The 20,026-nt window shown below is 41.3% G+C and overlaps 1 protein-coding gene across 2 annotated transcripts in view; it reads right to left on the bottom strand.

Annotated features, from left to right (window-relative positions):
* Nucleotides 1–20,026, bottom strand: part of camk2a (calcium/calmodulin-dependent protein kinase II alpha) — a 410,473-nt gene that overhangs the window by 80,073 nt on the left and 310,374 nt on the right. For both annotated transcript variants that reach the window (XM_039774535.1, XM_039774534.1), the window contains exon 8: nt 11,159–11,242. In XM_039774535.1, the coding sequence (XP_039630469.1) occupies nt 11,159–11,242 (84 nt within the window). The remainder of the gene's footprint in view (nt 1–11,158; nt 11,243–20,026) is intronic.

Consider the following 20,026-nt stretch of genomic DNA (forward strand, 5'->3'; position numbering starts at 1 on the left):
TAGATAGATAGATAGATAGATAGATAGATAGATAGATAGTATTGATATAATTGTATATATTTTATCCATTTATTTTCTAAATCTGCTTTACTCTGAGCAGAGTTTCAGGGAAGCTGGAGCCCATCCCAGCATTCATCAGGTGTATCACACTGTTTGATAGCTAGATAATGCACTTTATGATCAATAGATAGATAGATAGATAGATAGATAGATAGATAAGACACTGTTTGATAGCTAGATAACACACTTTATGATAGATAGATAGATAGATAGATAGATAGATAGATAGATAGATAGATAGATAGATAGATAGATAGATAAGACACTATTTGATAGCTAGATAACGCACTTTATGATAGATAGATAGATAGATAGATAGATAAGACACTATTTGATAGCTAGATGACGCACTTTATGATAGATAGATAGATAGATAGATAGATAGATAGATAGATAGATAGATAGATAGTATTGATATAATTGTATATATTTTATCCATTTATTTTCTAAATCTGCTTTACTCTGAGCAGAGTTTCAGGGAAGCTGGAGCCCATCCCAGCATTCATCAGGTTTAAGGCAGGATCACTCCCTGGACAGGATGCCAGTTTTATCACTAAATAATATCCTAGAAACAATTTTCATTTTAAAAACCCACCTGGGATGGTTACAGACAGGTGGGAAGAAAATAAGCCACACACATGCTATCAGCAGGCTACTGGCTAGTATGAAGGCTGCACTCCCTTGTGTTTTTTCACAAATAAGCCTTTTAACTCTCATTAATTACGTATGTGCACGTGAGAATGCACTTTCCCAAAGAATACTTCATGACACGTGACATGAATAACAGCAGGCAAAATGTGTGACCTCCTCCGACGACCTGCTGTCAGTCAAGCCGACTCACACTAAGGTCTCATTTTCAAAACACTGATGGTGTGCATGCCTAGCTCTCACTGAAAGCTATGAAGATGCCACTGAGGAGTCGAGGGTCAATTTGAGAGTCCCATGTGTATACAGAGTGATTGATTTTGTTGCCTGAAAATAAAGTGAACATTTCAAAAATGATTTAGAGCTAGAGGGATTCGTGGCAGTGACGTAGAGTGACTTGCACTGAATTAAAATACGGCTGTGAAACAATCTAGCAATAGGAGAACACAAGTGTGGGCAAAGCCAGGGTTACACTGTGAATTAATTGATGAAGGGTAATTTGCATGGAATTAAATGTGTAAAGAAAAATATACACGCAGTCTGTCACCCACGCAGGATATGCCATAAATGAAAATGAATTTCATGTGAAGAAACTGTTAAGTACAATTTTCCCACCCACATGCAGGCTCCCACACAGCCTCCCACATAATCACTCAGTCGTACATGGTGAACAGTTCCACTAGAACATTCACTGTACTTCCGCCTTTAGGATTACATATTGTTTTATAGATTTTTTTTTTAATTTGACAAGAATGCATGATAAATATACAGTCGATTTAGCAATTGTTCAGACCCCTTCAGTTTCTGCTCACTTTATTGAGTTGTAGATTTAGTTTTAAACGGATAAATCTGCCATTTTTACCCATCAATGTACATTCAATAACCCGCAATGAGAAAATGATAATGTGTTTTTAGATATTTTTTGAAATCTGTCATTCAGATAGGCATTCAGATGCTCAATTCAGTACATTGTAGAAACCCCTTTGACAGTAATGTCAGCTTGGGGTCTTCCTGGAGAAGTCTCTACAAGCTTTGCACTCTGGGATTTAAGCAACTTATCCCGTTCTCCATAGCAGATCCTTTCAAGCTCCAATAGATTGGATGAGATGCATCTGTAACCCGCCATCTTCAGGTCTCTCCTCAGATCATCTGTGGGGTTTAAGTCTGAGCTTTGGCACTGCCACTGACTTGTGCCAGCTCCAGTGTTGTCTTGGCAGTATACTTCAGGACATCGTGGTGCTGAAAGATGAACCGTCACCCCGGTTTCAGAAGGGGTGCAATTTGAAGCAGGATTTCTTCAAGGATCTCTTTGTATTTGGCTGCATTCATCCTTCCATCAGTCCTAACAAGTTTTAGGCTAAGAAGCAAACCCCATCTCCAGATGCTGCCACCACCATGCTTCACCATAGGGTTGTTATTAGGCAAGTGATAAGCAGTGGCAGGATCTTTGCCAGACAGCTCAATTTTTGTGTCATCAGACTAGAGAATCTTTATCCTCAAACTTTCAGAGTCCTTTAAATGCCATTGTGTACCCTTTACTCAAGAACGACTTCCGTCTAGACACTTTATCAAAACATCTGCTCAACGGCAATACTGCTTAGATGGTTGTCCTGACATATTCTTGCATCCCACCAGAGGACATCTTAAGCTTTGTTAGAGTGACAACTGATTTATTGGTCACCTTTTCTTGCCCTGTTACTCAGTTTGGCCAAACCGACAATTCTAAGAAGATCCATGGTTGTTCAGAATATCTTCCATTTCACAATTATTGAAGCCACTGCGCTCCTGGGAACACTCAAAACTTTAGAAATGGTTTTATTCTCTTGCACTGATATACGCATCACCACAACTTGATTGCGGAGATCTACAGAGACTTCCTTGGCTTACTGGCTTGGTCTTTGTCCACACATGCAGCATGAATTGAGGAACCTTCTATAGACAGGGACACGTTGTCCTTCCTGAAACATCCAGTCAATTCACTTTGCCACTGGTGGACTCCAGTCAGGTTCATGACACATCTGAAGGAGAATTAAAGCAAACAGAAGGCACCCAAGCACAATTTGGAGTGGCACAACAAAAGGGTCTGAATAATTCTACAAGTGAGAGATTTCAGTTTTTGATTTTTAACAAATTAGACCTTTCTAAAACATGATCTCGCTTTGTCATTAGGGGTATTGCAGTCTAGAATGACTGGCCAGAATGTCACATATATTTGTTTATCCTGCTGGAGGTAACAGAGGAGGAGACAATGAAGACAAATGAACAATGCTGCATAAGACCCACTAGCACTGAGGAGTCGGGGGACACCTTTTCTCTTCTACTCGCTCATGGCATTTGTATGAAAAATCTCTCTCTATATAGAATATAACGTCTGTCTGTCTGTCTGTTCGCTTTTCACGAGAGAACTACTTAACGGATCGTGTTTTGTTCTCTAATTTGCTTGAACATTCTGGTTGATTTTGGGACCTCCCTTATCACGCTAAGTATCATAGTTCGCTTGCATTACCGATTTATTTTTGCAAATCCGAGAGACATGCAGTGGGCTGATGGGAGGGAGGTGGTCCCGCCTCACTCACACACCAGCCTCGGGGAGTACCTTATCTCCGCTTAGCTAGCACACAAGAGAACTACTTAATGGATTTAGATTGTGTTTTTTCTATAATTTTCTTGAACTTTCCGGTTTATTTTTGCAACTTCTCTCATCATGCTATAATCATAGTTTGCTTCCGGTACCGATTTATTTGTGCAAATCCGAGAGACACATAGCGGGCCAAGGGGAGGGGAGCAGGGCCCTCCTCACTCACGCGACAGCTTCAAGGTGTACCTTACCTCTGCTTAGCTAGCATACGAGAGAACAACTTAATGGATTTAGATCAGGGTTTTTTTTCTATAACTTGCTTAAATATTCCGGTTGATTTTGTGACTTCTCTCATCACGTTAAGTATCATAGTTCGTTTGCGGTACCAATTTATTTGTGTGAATCAGAGAGACACACAGCGGGCCGAGGGGAAGGGAGCGGGGCACTCCTCACTCACGTGACAGCTTTGAGGAGAACCTTACCTCCTCTTAGGTAGCGAACAAGAGAACTACTTAACGGACTAAGATTGTGTTTTTTCTATAACTTGCTTGAAAATTTTGCCACTTCTTTCATTGCGCTAAGTATCATAGTTTGCTTACGGTACCGATTTATTTGCGTGAATCTGAGAGACAAACAGCAGGCCAGGGGGTGGGGCGGGGTGGAGCTTAAGTAGCAAACGAGGGAACTACTTAACGGATTTAGATCGGGTTTCACTTGCAGGAGCGATATATTCGCGCAAATCTGAGATAGAGGCTGCGGGTTGAGGGGATGGGGAAGCATGATGTCAGGAGTGGGGACCCGGGGCAGGGCCCTCCTCACTGTCCTGTTTCACTACTATGCAGGTGAAGTCGAGGGGGACAGTTGGTATCAATAATTCAAATCATGTGGAATCCCCAAATAATAAGAAAAACAACCATGTGGCTGTAACTCAGTCTGTTTCACATGCAGAAATGGTCAAGAGGTTCAGATGTTGTTTGACCAAATGAAATCTGTTCTGTAGTGGGCTGTCATGTCTCATCTGGCCACTTTGTCATAAAATCAAGATTAGTGGAGTCTTGCAGTGGTAGTTGTCCTTAAGTTTCTCCCATCTCCATACAGGTTCTTTGGAGCTCATCCAAGGTGGCCATTCATTTCTTGGTCGCCTCACTTACCATAGTTGTTCTCCCCTGATTGGTCAATTTGTCTGGGCAGCCACCTCTAGTTAGATTTGTGTTTGTATGAAGCTTTTTCCATTTAAGGATTATGGTAACCAATGTGCTCTTTGGAACCTTCTTTAACACACTCCTGTCTCCGAGCTCTGCAGGCAGCTCCTTCGACCTCATGGCTTGGGTTTTGCTCAGCTGTGTGACCTTCCATAGACAAGCGTGTGCCTTTCCCAATCATGTGCCATTAATTGAATTGACCACAGGTGGATTCCATACAAGGTGTAGAAACATCTCAACAATTATCAATACAATGGGATGTACCCAAGCCAAATTTCAATCGTCACAGTAAAGAATCCGAATACTTTTGTCAATGTGATATTTCAGTTTTTTTTTATTGAAGATTCCAGAAATCCAGTTTTCATTTTGTCATTTTGTGGTATTAAGTGTTGTTTGATGAGGGAAAAAACTAGTTTAAATAATTTTAGCACAAGACAATAAAACAAAATGTCAAAAAAAGTGAAGGAGTCTGAAACTATCTGAAGACACTGTAGATAATGTCCCATGTCATAAAGCACCCATCATCTCAAGCAGGTTCCAAAGATACAACATCACCTTCACCTTACTCCTGCTTTGCAGAGTTCAAAGAGTACCTTTGGGATGAGGTAATGGAATATAAGCTTCTCAGCATGACTGTGAGGGGGAAAAGTCTGGAGAGATCAAATTTTGTTTCACCCAGGTTCTTAACTCCATGTCAAAAATGGATAATGTAATAATAATTCATTACACTTATATAGCACTTTTCAAGGTACTCAAAGTGCTGTACACAGTACACAGTGAGTGGGGAGCCACCCACCACTAATTTACAACACCCATCTGAATGACATGATGGCAGCCATTTTGCGCTGGTATGCTACCACTACATCTGGTTGATGCAACAGCAGCCAATTTTGCAGCAGTATGCTCACCACACATTACTGTTAGTTGGTGAATGGGTGAGAGAGAGTTACCCAGGCAGAGACAGGGGATGATTAGAGGGGGCCAAAATAACCAGGCCGTAGTGGACAGTTTAGCCAGGACATCAGGATACACCACACTGTGAATGCCTATGGATCTTTAATGACCACAGAGAGTCAGGCCTTTGGTTTTACATCTCCTCCTAAGGATGGTGCCATTTTCACAGCACAGTGGTGTCCCCGTCACTGCACTGGGGCATTGGGGTCCACATTCAGAAAACAGGGTGAGCGCCTCCTACTGGCCTCACCAACACCTCCTCCATCAGCAACCCAAGCTTTTTTCTTGTTGGTCTCCCATCCAGCGACTATACTAGGCTGGTGTCTTTCAACATCTGCAATAAGATGCTGCAGATGTTCTATCAGATGGTTGTGGCGAGCACCCTCTTCTACGCGGTCGTGTGCTGGGGAGGCAGCATGAAGAAGAGGGATGCCTCACTCCTGGACAATCTTATGAGGAAGGCAGGCTCTATTGTAGGAATGAAGCTGGACAGTTTGACATCTGTGGCAGAGCAACGGGCACTGAGCTGCTCCTGTCGATCATGGAGAATCCACTGCATCCACTAAACAGGATCATCTCCAGGCAGAGGAGCAGTTTCAGCGACAGACTGCTGTCACCGTCCTGCTCCACTGACAGACTGAGGAGACCCCGCACTATGCGACTCTTCAATTCCACAAAATAGTTAAATTATTAAACATCTGTGAATTTCCCCTTGGGATTAATAAAGTATCTATCTATCTATCTATCTTTTTATCTATCTATCTATCTATCTATCTATCTATCTATCTATCTATCTATCTATCTATCTATCTATCTATCTATCTATCTATCTATCTATCTATCTATCTATCTATCTATCTATCTATCTATCTATCTATCTATCTATCCATTCAAGTATTGGCTGGGCCTGAACAAGCTTAACTTCATGGGGATGACTTGTTCGGAAGTGAATGTAACATGGCTGCTGTCTTGTTTGTTGACATCCCCCACTGGCTAAGTCTATCTGTCGACTGTCTCAGAGATGAAGAAGAATGTGAATTTTACTTCAAACACCACAACCACTGATGGAGTGTCTTAATGTTCCATTGATGGCTTGATGTTAATTTCCCTGCCTGTCAAGAATTTCAAGTTATTTCTTTTCATTAGTGGAAGACAATTAACCACGAATTGCAAATAACAAGGGAAACAACAGCTAATCATCTAAATTGGTGCCATTTTTAGCCTACATATCTCTTCATTATTAAGTAGCTTTTCTAAAAAAAAAAACCTTGAAATAAAACATATAAAAAAAGAAAAAAAAATGGAGAAATTCAGGTGCTCAGATCTTCATTTTTTGAAACTGAAATACAGAATTCCTGAATCAGCAAAACAATTTTAGGTACACTCTTTAAAAATAAAGGTGCCAGAGTGGTTCTTCACAGCGATGCCATAGAGGAACCGTTTTGGATTCCCAAAAGACCCATTCACATGAAGGTTCCAGAAATAAATTTTAATTTCTATAGATAAGTAACAGGCTCCATACAATAAACAACAATGACCAGATGGTAACAGATTTGTGAAATACCAATGGGTTCCTAATTTTTAAAGGCCTCTCACCACATACAATAACACAAGCTAAACAAAGGTTTCTAAATCTGTTTGTGTCCTGCTGGGTAGCCTACCATACATGAGAGGTTTTAGTGTTTTTCTGCCACAAAGAACCAACTTCATATGCAGAGAACCTTCTCAGAATGAAATGGTGCTTCTTCAAGCAATGGTTCTATGAGGAACCACACAACCCAATAAAGAACTATAAAATGCCATTAAAGAGACAGTGTTTTTACCAAGAAGGATATCCAAGCAAGGGACATTTTCTCTAAACCAATCTAAGTACCTGCATTCTTTATGTCACTTCATGTAGAGAAAAGCCAAGCAAAATGACACCTTTTATTGGCTAACTAAAAAGATTACAATATGCAAGCTTTAGAGGGCAACTCAGGTTCTTCTTCAGGCAAGATGTAATCAGATGATTACATCTTGCCTGAAGAAGGGGCCTGAGTTGCCTCAAAAGCTTGAATATTGTAATCTTTTTAGTTAGCCAATAAAAGGTGTCATTTTGCTTGGCTTTTCTCTACATTCATAATGGCTAACACGGTACAACAACCTAGTACTTATGTCACTTCATGAAATTCAGGATTGTGTTAGTCAGAGTCTAAATAGGCAACCATGAACACAGTAGGGGAAACAACCCTGGACAGAACACCAGGCCATCAAAGCTTTCACTTACACACACAGACAGACACACACACACAGAGTAGGGTCATTTTAAGTCTCCAGTTAACCTGACATGAATGTTTTTAATGTTGGGGGGACAACCAAAAGAAAGAAAATGCAATTTGTCATTCAGAGCCTCTTCTGTGTCAGTTTTTTTTCTGTGCATAACATTTAATTTATTCTAAACTTCTTGTTTATTCCATTTATTGTATAACAGGATGTGTAGAGTACAAGTCCAAGAAGGTTCTGTTCAATCTTTCTTTCAATCTGGTGAGGCCTCATCTGGAGTACTGGGTGCAGTTTTGGTCTCCAGGCTACAAAAAGGACATAACAGTACTAAAAGAAATCCAAAGAAGAGCGACTAGGCTGATTATGAGGCTACAGGGGATGAATTATTAGGAAAGATTAAAAGAGCTGAGCCTTTACAGTTTAAGCAAAAAAAAAGATTTAAAGGAGACCTGATTGAAGTGTTTAAAATTATGAAGGGAATTAGTGCAGTGGATCGAGATGGTGACTTTAAAATGAGTTCATCGAGAACCTGGGGACACCATTGGAAACTTGTTAAGGGTGAATTTCACACAAACATTAGGAAGTTTTCTCCACACAGAGAACCACAGACACTTGGAATAAGTGACCACGTAGTGTGGTAGACAGGAGAACCTTAGGAACCTTCAAAACTCGACATGATGTTATTTTGGAAGAACTATGTGGACAGTACTGGTGAATTTTGTTGGGCCGAATGGCCTGTTCTAGTCTAGATTGTTTCTAATGTTCTATTGACATTACACCAAGAGAAGGGCATGGATGCCAAACTACTTCTTTAATCTTCATTAATCTTCAGACTAATTCTTTAATCTATCTCAGTTATCGAAATCCTTTACTTTACTTGTTCATCATTAGTCCAGGTTTTATATGAAGAGAAGAGAAATATCTTTGTTGGGTCAACAAGTTGTTGTACAGTATATGTTGTATAGGTCACACTTTTTTGTCCTTATTAAGCAAACCAATTCTAAAGAACAGCACTTGGTACTGTATATGACATGACTGAAGTGTTTAAAATTATGAAGGGAATTAGTCCAGTGGATCGAGACGGTGACTTTAAAATGAGTTCATCAAGAACACGGGGACACAGTTGGAAACTTGTTTAGGGTAAATTTCGCACAAACATTAGGAAATTTTTCTTTACACAAAGAACGATAGACACTTGGAATAAGTGACCAAGTAGTGTAGTAGTCAGTAAGACTTTAGGGACTTTAAAAACTCGACTCGATGTTTTGTTGGAAGAAATAAGTGGATAAGACTGACGAGCTTTGTTGGGCTGAATGGCCTGTTCTCGTCTAGAGTGTTCTAATAGGTGAGATGCATTGACACTACTTTCAGGTCACTACAGAAGTTCCAGTTGTATACTTACAATTTGAGAAGACACAACAAAAAACAGGGAACGATGTGTGACAGGTAAATTTAAAGATAAGGCCAGAATCCATGAGATGCACACTGTTCAGAAAACAAAATCACAATCAGTAGCCATTTCATTTCTTTATGAGTTATGAGGAAAGATTAAAAGAGCTGAGCCTTTACAGTTTAAGTAGAAGAAGATTAAGAGGAGACCTGACTGAAGTGTTTAAAATGATAAAGGGAATTAGTCCAGTGGATCGAGACTGTGACTTTAAAATGAGTTCATCAAGAGCACGGGGACACCGTTGGAAACTTGTCAAGGCTAAATTTCACACAAACATTAGGAAGTTGGGTGGCGCAGTGGGTAGCGCCTCGCAGTTAGGGGACCTGGGTTCGCTTCCCGTGTCCTCCCTACATGGAGTTTGCCTGTTCTCCCCGTGTCTGCATGAGTTTCCTCTGGGTGCTCCGGTTTCCTCCCACAGTCCAAAGACATGCAGGTTAGGTGCATTGGTGATCCTAAATTGTCTTGTGTGTGTGTGTGTGTGTGTGTGTGTGCCCTACGGTGGGTTGGCGCCCTGCCTGGGGTTTGTTTCCTGCCTTGCACCCTTTGTTGGCTGGGATTGGCTCCAGCAGATCCCCATGACCCTGTAGTTAGGATATAGTGGGCTGGATACTGGATGGATGGATGCCCATTAGAAAGTTTTTCTTCACACCGTGAACCACAGACACTTGGAATAAGTGACCAAGTAGTGTGGTAGACAGTAGGACTTTAGGGACTTTCAAAACTCGACTTGATGACATCTTAGAAGAATTATGTGGATAGGACTGGTGAACTTTGTTGGGCTGAATGGCCTGTTCTTCTTTAGATTCTTCTAATGTCTTTTAAAAATAAAAATAAGCACTGCAGAATACAAGCCTATTGTGAACCCACCCAAATGGGACGGCCAAAACTGTGATAATACTATGCCCACACAAAACTAACTGTTGTGGCAGACAGCTGGGACTCATGCCCAGTTGGGACGCCTGGAGGATGGAAGGACCAGGAGAGGAGCAGTACCTCCCCGGAACACGAGAAGGCAGCCGCCATGGTGGGTGTTGGGGCCACAGGAACAGAGCTTGAAAGCTCAACCTTGTGGGGACCCGTGGCCACCGCCATGGGGTGCTTGGATGGTTCAGAGGCCATGGTATGCAGTACTTCCACCATACCAGGTTATCAGGGAGCACCAGGAGCACATCCGGGTGCATTATAAAAGGGGCTGCCTCACTCCTTTCAGGGAGCCGGAGTCGGGAGCCAGAAGACAGAGCTTGCGAGTGAGGGTGGCTGTAAAGAAAAGAACAGAAAAGAGAAAGGAAGGATTGGGCATTGTGAGTATGAGCATTGTGTGGTGCTGTAAAAAGGAAAGAAGAAAATAAACAGCGTGAACTTGTGTAAGTGTGCCTCTTGTGTCTGTCTGTGCCAGGTTCAGTGCTGGTATAGCACCATCTATTGCCACACTGTTTCATTTATTAAATGAAATGATGATTTAAAATCCAAAATTATAAAATTCAAAAATCAAAATAGAAACAGTCAACGGATTCAGAGAGGATGCAGACCCCTTTTACTTTCTGCACACTTTATTGTATAGTAGATTTCATTTTAAATGACTAAGTTTGCCATTTGTGCCAGTCACTCTACACTCAATAACCCATAATGACAAAGTGACGATGTTTGCAAATTTATTTAAAAATCAAATGTATCCCTTTAAAATGAGATCTACAATACTCTTATAAGTGTGCTCAAAGCGAAGGAGTCTGAATACTTTTTAAATGCACCGTGCTTATCGACAGACATTTAAAACTATTTAGTGATGGGCCTCAGACCCTGAGCTTAAAGATAATTAATTGAATGTAAATGAATGACCTAGAAGGAAATCATTAATTCAGTTCCAGTAAAAACAGAAAACACATGAAATTAGCCTGTAGCCATGAAAGACAACGGATGGAAGGTTTGTCTAACATGAAAGAAATGTCTGCCCTCTATGTGTCACCATTACCAAGAAATAAGCGTCAGTAAAATTTCGAGGGAACTTACCGCAGGCCCACAGGTCCACTGGTTTTCCATACGGATCTTTCCTTAGCACCTCTGGAGACAGATAGCCAGGAGTTCCGGCGAAACCTGCAAGGAACATAAACACTTTCAGGTCGCTTGTTTGTAGATTGCTTTTCCAGTTAAGCTCATTTTGTTTCCTTATCATTGGAACTTGGAGACATAATCACTGCCCCAGGTTTCAGATCAATACTTGTCCAGGGGGCTTTATTGTTTGTCTCGAAGAAAAGTCTCTGAAGACGAAATCTAATTACAGCAAGTGCTTGCACAGACCTTTCACAGGTAAAAGAGCGCATTACCCTATAGCATCGATATCAGGGCCACAGAGAAAGAGGGAAAACAGGGTCCGGCACAGAGCGATGTTCAGATAGAGCAAGGAGAGAGATTGTCCTCCATAAAGTTTGGGACAAAGACACATATTCCACTTGATTTATCCCCCTCTGCTCCACAGTTTAAAATTACAAATCAAACAAATCAGACACCGTGAGTAAAGTGAACACTGCAGACTTTCATTTAAGTTGGATTTGCCTACATTTCAATCACACAGCACTTTTTATACACATTTTAGGCCGCCATGATGTTTGGGACACAGCGATGACAGGTCTATTAAAGCCATCAAATTTAGGAATTTGTGCCATACCCCTTATATGCATGCAGGTGCTGATTATCTTCTCTGGTGATGCTCTGTCAAACCTCTAATGCAGCCATCTTCAGCTCCTGCTTGTTTTGGGGGCTTGTCCCCCTAAGTTTTTCTCTTCAGCATATGGAAGGTCTGCTCAATTGGATTTAAACTGGGTGACTGGCTTGGCCATTCCTGACTTTTATAGCTTTTAGCTTTTTAAAACTCCTGTACTGCCATCAACAGTATGTTTGGCTCATTATCTTGTTGCAGGATGAAGTGCCGTCCAATGAGTTTGGAGGCCTTTACTGGAACTTGAGCAGGTCAGATGTTTCTACACTCCTCAGAATTCATTGTGCCACTGCTGTCAGCAGTTCTATCATCAATGAAGAGAAGTGTGCCAGGACCTGTGGTAGCCATACATGCCAAGCCATAGCACAGCCATGTTTAACAGATAAGGTGGTCTGATTTGGATCTCGGGCAGTTCCTTTTCTTCTTCACACTTTGCTCTTGCAGGTTCATTTTTGTCTCATCTGTCCACAAGACCTTTTTCCAGAATTCAAAATGTAATCTGACCATCCTGTTTTTGTGGTTTGCATCATGTAGTTTGTTCTCTGTATTTCTGTTTATGAAGTCTTCTGCTGATAGTCGTCTCTAACACGTCCACATCGGCCCCCTGAAGACTGTTTCGGATCTGTCGCACAGGCATTTGGGGGCTTTTTCTTTACTAGAGTGAGGATTCCTCTGTCTTCAGCAGTGTAGGTCTTCCTTGGCCTACCATTCCCTTTTTGCAGTTACTCAGCTCACCATTGTGTTCTTTCTTCTCCATGTTATTCCAGACAGTTGATTTAGGTTATCTTAAAGTTTTGCCAATGATTTTATTCTTGTTTTAAGGCCTCATAAAGGCTTCTTTCACTTGCACATCGACACAGCTCTTGTCCTCATGTTGAACAATGGACACTACATGAATAATGAAACCCACCTGAGGAATCACAAACATCTGTGATGCAAATTGTTCCAAACATTATGGTGCCCTGAAATGGGGGGGACTGTGTATTAGAAGTGTCATTTGTACATGCTGCACAGACTGCAAGACTCTGAACTGGTTGATTTATAATTTTAACCTGTGGAGCACAGGAGTAAATCAAAGAAAAGTGTGTCTGGACAAAATATACATACACACACACTAGGATTTGATCACAAACCAGAATGACTAAAAAGAAAGAAAACATGCCACATGAACTTTAGAACAGGTAAGCTAAGCCTGTTCAGGCCCGGCCAGTACTTGGATGGGAGACCACCCTGGAAAAGCTTCAGTTGCTGCTTGAAGAGGTCTTGGTGAGGCCAGCAGGGGTGCTTACCCAGTGGTCTGAATGTGGATCCCAATGCCCCGGTGCAGTAATTCCCTTCAACTTGGGACCATCCTTCAAACTGAGGTCCTGACTCTCTGTGGTCATTAAAGATCCCTGGGCATCCTTAGTAAAGAGTAGGGTGTATCCTGATGTCTTGGCTAAACCGTCCATCATTGCCTAATCATTCTGGCCCCCTAATCACCCCCTGTCTCTATTTGGCTAACTGTCTGTCACCTCTTCACCACCTAACAGCTAATGTGTGTTGAGTGTACTGGTCCAAAAATGGCTGCTGTTGCATCAATCAGATGTTGTGGTGGTTAAATGGTTCCTCACTGACAATGTAAAAGAACTATGAGTAGTAAGGAAAGTAAAGAATTATAATTATTAACTAGCAGAATACCCAGCGCTTCGCAGCGGAGAAGTAGTGTGTTAAAGAAGTTATGAAAAAGAAAAGGAAAAATTTTAAAAAATAACGTAACGTGATTGTTAATGTAATTGTTTTGTCATTGATATGAGTGTTGCTGTCATATATCTATATCTATATCTATATCTATATCTATATCTATATCTATATCTATATCTATATATATATCTCCTTTGGGGTGCGAGCAGCTGTTGCTGGGGGTGCCAGAATCCATCGAGGAAGAAAAATGAAAAAAAAAACCGGATGACTCCTGCTCTTACGTGCACATACTGTAGTGCTGCGTGGGTATTATGAAGTATCGTATCTGTTCAAGTTCTATTTAAATTTTAAATATAAGTAATTTTTATTTAGTCGACAGAAATATGTTTGGTAGGAATGAAAGGTAAATTTAGTCAGCATTGCATAAATTTTTCTTCACCATAGAAATTTAAAGAGTAAATTCAACTTACATTCATATCAAAGATATTCTGTCGACTAAATAGAACCTACTTATATCCAAATTCGAGCTATTGAGCTGTCGCCTGCCTGACTGGATATGTCACCCTCGCTTCGCTCTTACATTTTTACCGTTCATGTAATCATGGCTAGTCGTGAAAAAATTAGAACATGGAAGGAGGATCACACTGAGTATGGCTTTACCAAAACAATTATTGATGGTGAATAAAGTATCCATTATCCATAAAGCTTCAATTGGTGATCTTTTTTTCTGTGTTAACCTCATATTTTATCATACTTCTTCTCAAACCAAGGGGGTGCGAGGGTAAAATGAATCGTGAAGCGCTGATTTATATATATTGAATATGCTGAAATAGTTTTACTCTCAAATAATGCAAACAATACGCGACATGTGTTTCGCTCTAATTCTGGGCTCATCAGGCGTACACACTCACTGCATCCCGTCTCGGGAATCGAACCTCGGACGACAGCGCTAGAGGCAAAGCCTCTCGTGTTTCACCACGGCTTGTGTTTCGTTTATTTGACAGTATGTAGATCGGGGTGTGTATACTCCTGAAGCCACAATAAATGCCTTTATTTTATAGACAAACCAGGGATGAACAACTTCCTTTCTACTGCAGCCAGAGCCGCGACACACATAAAAAACATCAATAATAACTCATAAACATGCAATATCATTTAGGAAAATCGCAACATTTTACTCACCAAAAATTCGGATTATTTTAAACAAAATCCATCGTCCTCTCTTTCCTCAAAAACAGTTCAATTACTCTGTCGTACGGATTATCGGAGCGCTTCAGTTACATCAAAACCTCACTTTCTATCCCCATCAAAGCTAATGGTGAAAGGCAACCCCGCCCAATGGTATTCCTGGCATAAATTTGAATTCGCTTTAGGGCTGAAAATGTCCGCTCGACAGAATCAGTGTACACGGGAATGCTCACCGTCAAATATACCAATGTGAACAGCCGCCCCATGCTCTCATTCAGATTTTTTTGATGAAGGAAGTCAAGGAGATCAGTGGGAGATTTTCCTGCAAAATCATCCATAGCATACATTACAGTCAGCTCCGTTTTTAGCCGAGACAGATCAAAAAGCACTCCATGGCTGTTGTGTTAAAGTGTAGAAGGCTGCATGCATGAAATTTTTCTTGTATTCTCGAAAGTTTTGGGGCTCGAGGAGTGTGACAAACATCAGGTTTTCATGGTCTTGAAATCTGGCCTGTGTCTGGCATATAATATTGTCCAGAATCCTGCCATGGAGTTGTCCGTAGTGCACGCGACGATCTTACGCTCGGAGCGTTTATGGTGCGTTCAATGGCGTCGTAGACTTCCTCATATCGGCTTCTATCCAGTCAATGGGTCTGAATATGGTGACGTTGCCGTACGCCTGCTAAAGGGCACTACTGACACCAACTCAGAATCTGATTGGTTGAAGTCTGTCCTTTCTCCTTGCTTTGTGGTTCTCCACTGTTTTATTGTTCGTTTATTATGATTGTTATAGTTATTGTGTAGCTATTTTAGACTTAGTTTACTGTTCAAGTACCCATTTCCTCTATTTAATTCGCGGGTTCTCCACTATTTTTTTGTTCCTTTATCACGATTATAGTTATTTATTGATCCCCTTCTTTGGCTGACTGTCTGCCCATATAAGGTGCTTCACTGTTTTTTTGTGAAGCAGCCTTTACACAGCTTCTCCACTGTTTTATAAATATATATACATATAAGAAAGTCCTTTTTCCTTGCTTCTCCAACTAAGCAGCCTTTTTATTTAATCCACGGGTTCTCCTCTGTTTTATTGTTGGGAGCTCTTCCTTCTTTTCTACGTACTGCGGTCACAGTCAGTTCACGTGATTACGTGGGAGGCCAGAGAGCTAACGTCCATTACAGTATATGGAGAAAAATAGGTTCCAGTTATTTTGAAATGAAACCTGCCCAACTTTTGTAAGTAAGCTGTAAGGAATGAGCCTGCCAAATTTCAGCCTTCTACCTACACTGGAAGGTAGAGAATTAGTGATGAGTCAGTCAGTCAGTCAGTGAGTGAGTGAGGGCTTTGCCTTTTATTAGTATAGATTATTATTGCAGTCACAATGGACATTTTCTGTTAATATATATATATAATTCACTAAGGGCACGCACGACAGTGAGCGCAAGTAAGACAGAGCCACGCCCCCAACTCACAGAACCCCACCCACCAACTCTAAGACCATGGGATACACTCGACAGAGCCCTGCCCACCAACTCTAACCCTCCTACCGCGTCATGGGATACGCACGACAGAGCCCCGCTCACCAATTCTAACTTTCCTCCTGCGTCCACCCTCAAATTGGTCCTGCCCACACGCAGCCGACACGGCATTTCTCGCCAAGCATCTGCAGTACGCTTAAATCGCTCAGTCCAATCTAACAGCAGCTGTACAAAAGCTTTTCGGGAAAAACCCTAGGCAGAATTTACGACGCTACAATACCCCGACATGTCACACCAATGTTGCAGCGATTTTCGTCGGAAAAGATGGCGAACCGCCTGCCGAAAGGGACATTTGCATCTGTCCCATAGGCAACCCCTGTAAACAGATTTCCACGCTCAATATGAACTGCAATCCTATGGTTTACCCACTTTTATTCCCTTACGGAGACATTGCCTGACACAAAGATTTACAACATGTTCCAGATAAAAGAACTGCCAAGCGAAGAAAACTTACTCAATACCAATTTTACGCATACAGATTAGCAATGACGAATATATTTAGTATTTTGCACTCCAGCAGCGAACTATTTCAACAGTACGTCGTAGATGCGTATGTTAAAACAGAGAGCGCGCGACTCAACTATCTCAGATTAGATCAACAAGATTTGCGCGTGGAATAATACAAAGGACTGTCAGACGCACTGCAAGCAAACGCTGAAAATAAAAATGTAAGTGCAGACAAAATTATCAAATTACCGTCCACATTTCCAGGAAGTCCAAGATACATGCAACAAAACTAGCAGGATGCCATGGCCATAGTACGTAAATTTGGACAGTCTCATTTACTTATCACTTTCACATGTAATCCTGCTGGGCTGGAAATTCTACATGCACTGTCGGATACCCAAAGACCGGAGCACAGACCTGATATCCCACATGCTGTTTACTCTTCACAATAATTCTAACAACCAGTCTTCGGCCACGGTCAGTTGTACGTGGCTTTTTCAAGGGTTAGATCTTTCGACTCATTATCTGTCGTCACCACCAAAACACCTATTCACACCTGCGTCTTTCAAGAAGTATTTATTTCTTCTTGATTTCTGAATTCCTTTCACACCGTTTTCCGTCCCTATTCTTACACCGCCGTATGCTATGACGGGCTTCGGCTTGAACATAATATTTTTTCTTGTTGAAAAACGGTCAATGTTTTTAGCTAGTTTTTCCAGAGGTAAACATATGAGAAAGAATATTTAGAATTTAAGGTGCTTCAGTCTTGCCAAATAATATAAGGATGATGCTAACAGAACGATAAGAAGCGTGCCACTTGTGTATTAAATAAGAATGTGCTAAGCTAACTGAACAAAAGTAATCTAATGCAGATACTAAAGCTACAAGAATGTAATTTCTTTATAACTAATGTAATGTACTGAACTAAACTTTATTTAACCCTTGATATTTTATGAGCAATGTACATGCAAAAAAAAAAGTATAAGGAAGTGAGCATTGTCTAAAACCGCGGAGTTGCTTACACGCTATAACCATTAAGACAAAACTTTCTCTCACTGGACTTATGTACAAGCAAGCTAGCAGAGGTGTATTTCTTGAAACTGTGAAAATGCTGACAACTCTTTACCCGTTAAACAGTGTTTTTCTGCACGTAGAAATTCAGGATGTGGATAGGGGCTACAGCAATCCATGTAATAACCTCAAGATAAACTGCTACGTCTCCTGTTTTCCTTTTATTTATTCTTGTCAACGAACTTGAGTATTTAAAGGAAGTCCCTGCTTCCTGCTAGCAGGCTGTCTGATCTGACCAGTCAGTGGCACTGAGCCTCAGTCTCTTTGACTCACCAAGAATAAAGAAATTGCTTTTTACGTCAAATTGTTGTTTGTCTCGCATTGTTTTCGACTTCAGCGTCCACATATAACACTAAGGAGGGCTACAGTAAGTGAGAATATCAAAAATTGCAACCTCATAAAAAAAAGAAATAAATAAAAGCAAGTGTTTGCATTGTGAAATTGATGCAGAAAAGACAAATAAACTTAGCATAGAAGTCGATTCATTAACACTGTCACTGGGCTTAGACGGAGGCACAGTGCAAATCCCACTACCAATAATTCAAATAAGCATATTATTGCTAATAACATGCTAAATCTTAGATAAAATGTCTAAATAACAAAGTGAATAAAGTATATTAGTAAGTCATTAGGAGGCATTGTAATTTATATCTATTAACACTTACATTTTGTAAAAATATAAAATGACAGCCATTAGCTGTAAATACGCATTTGGCTGCAATACATTATAAAGAGTCATTTACATTGCATCACTGCATTACAGCGATTTCCAGTTAACTATAAATAATAGTTTAAATAATAACTCATTTGGGTGCTTCCAGCGTTAATATAACTTCATTGATTTTTACATTTAAAGAAGTAATTAATAATGTTTGCTGCAATGCTATTTTAAAAAATTATTAATTCATTTAATCAAATAAACATTTGAGTGACCTTCCATGTTACAATTTCTTAAAGCAATCTCTCGTTTAAAAAGCAAAAAAAAACAAAAATGAATATCACATTGCCAACTAGCAGTGTTAAGTATGAGTTTCCATTTAACTTAGCATTTCACGGCAGCATAATGAATACTAAAATCAATGAGGAAGTGTGGGATTACATTAATGAATAACAAAATGGAAGGCAGTGTAGCTGCAGCTTATTATTCACTGATAAATATTAATTCAATACAATGAAATTTATTTTTGTATAGCCCAAAATCACACAAGAAGTGCCGCAATGGGCTTTAACAGGCCCTGCCTCTTGACAGCCCACCAGCATTGACTCTCTGAGAAGACAAAGAAAAACTCCCAAAAAAACCCTTGTAGGGAAAAAAATGAAAGAAACCTCGGGAAAGGCAGTTCAAAGAGAGACGTCTTTCCCAGTAAGTTGGGGGTGCAGTGGGTGTTGAAAAGGGGGTCAATACCATCCATCCATCCATCCATCCTCTTCCACTTATCCAGGGTCGGGTCGCGGGGGCAGCAGCTTAAGCAGAGAGGCCCAGACTTCCCTCTCCCCGGCCACTTCTTCTAGCTCTTCCGGGAGAATCCCAAGGCGTTGCCAGGCCAGCCGGGAGACATAGTCCCTCCAGCATGTCCTGGGTCTTCCCTGGGGCCTTCTCCTGGTTGGACGTGCCCGGAACACCTCACCAGGAAGGCGTCCAGGAGATATCCTCATCAGATGGCCGAGCCACCTCATCTGACTCCTCTCAATGCGGAGGAGCAGCGGCTCTACTCTGAGCCCCTCCCAGACGACTGAGCTTCTCACCCTATCAGAGGAAACTCATTTCAGCTGCTTGTATTCGCGATCTCGTTCTTGTGGTCACTACTCATAGCTCATGACCATAGCTGAGGGTAGGAACGTAGATCAACTGGTAAATTGAGAGCCTTGCCTTATGTCTCAGCTCCTATTTCACCAAGACATTCTGATGCAGAGCCTACATCACTGCAGACGCCGCACCGATCCGCCTGTCGATCTCACGCTCCATTCTTCCCTCACTCGTGAACAAGACCCCGAGACAAAGAGCAATTCAATAGACCTCCTATAATGAAGAAAAAATTTGGACGGCATTTTCCCTTGCCCAGATGCGGGTCACCGGGGCACCCCTCTGGAGCCAGGCCTGGAGGTGGGGCTTGATGGCGAGCACCTGGTGGTTTGGCCGGGCACAGCCCAAAGAGGTAACGTGGGTCCCCCTTCTCATGGGCTCACCACCTATGGAAGGGGCCAAGGAGGTCGGGTGCAGTGTGAGTTGGGTGGTGG

Source organism: Polypterus senegalus, chromosome 13, assembly GCF_016835505.1.
Source record: "Polypterus senegalus isolate Bchr_013 chromosome 13, ASM1683550v1, whole genome shotgun sequence".
Lineage (NCBI taxonomy): Eukaryota > Metazoa > Chordata > Cladistia > Polypteriformes > Polypteridae > Polypterus > Polypterus senegalus.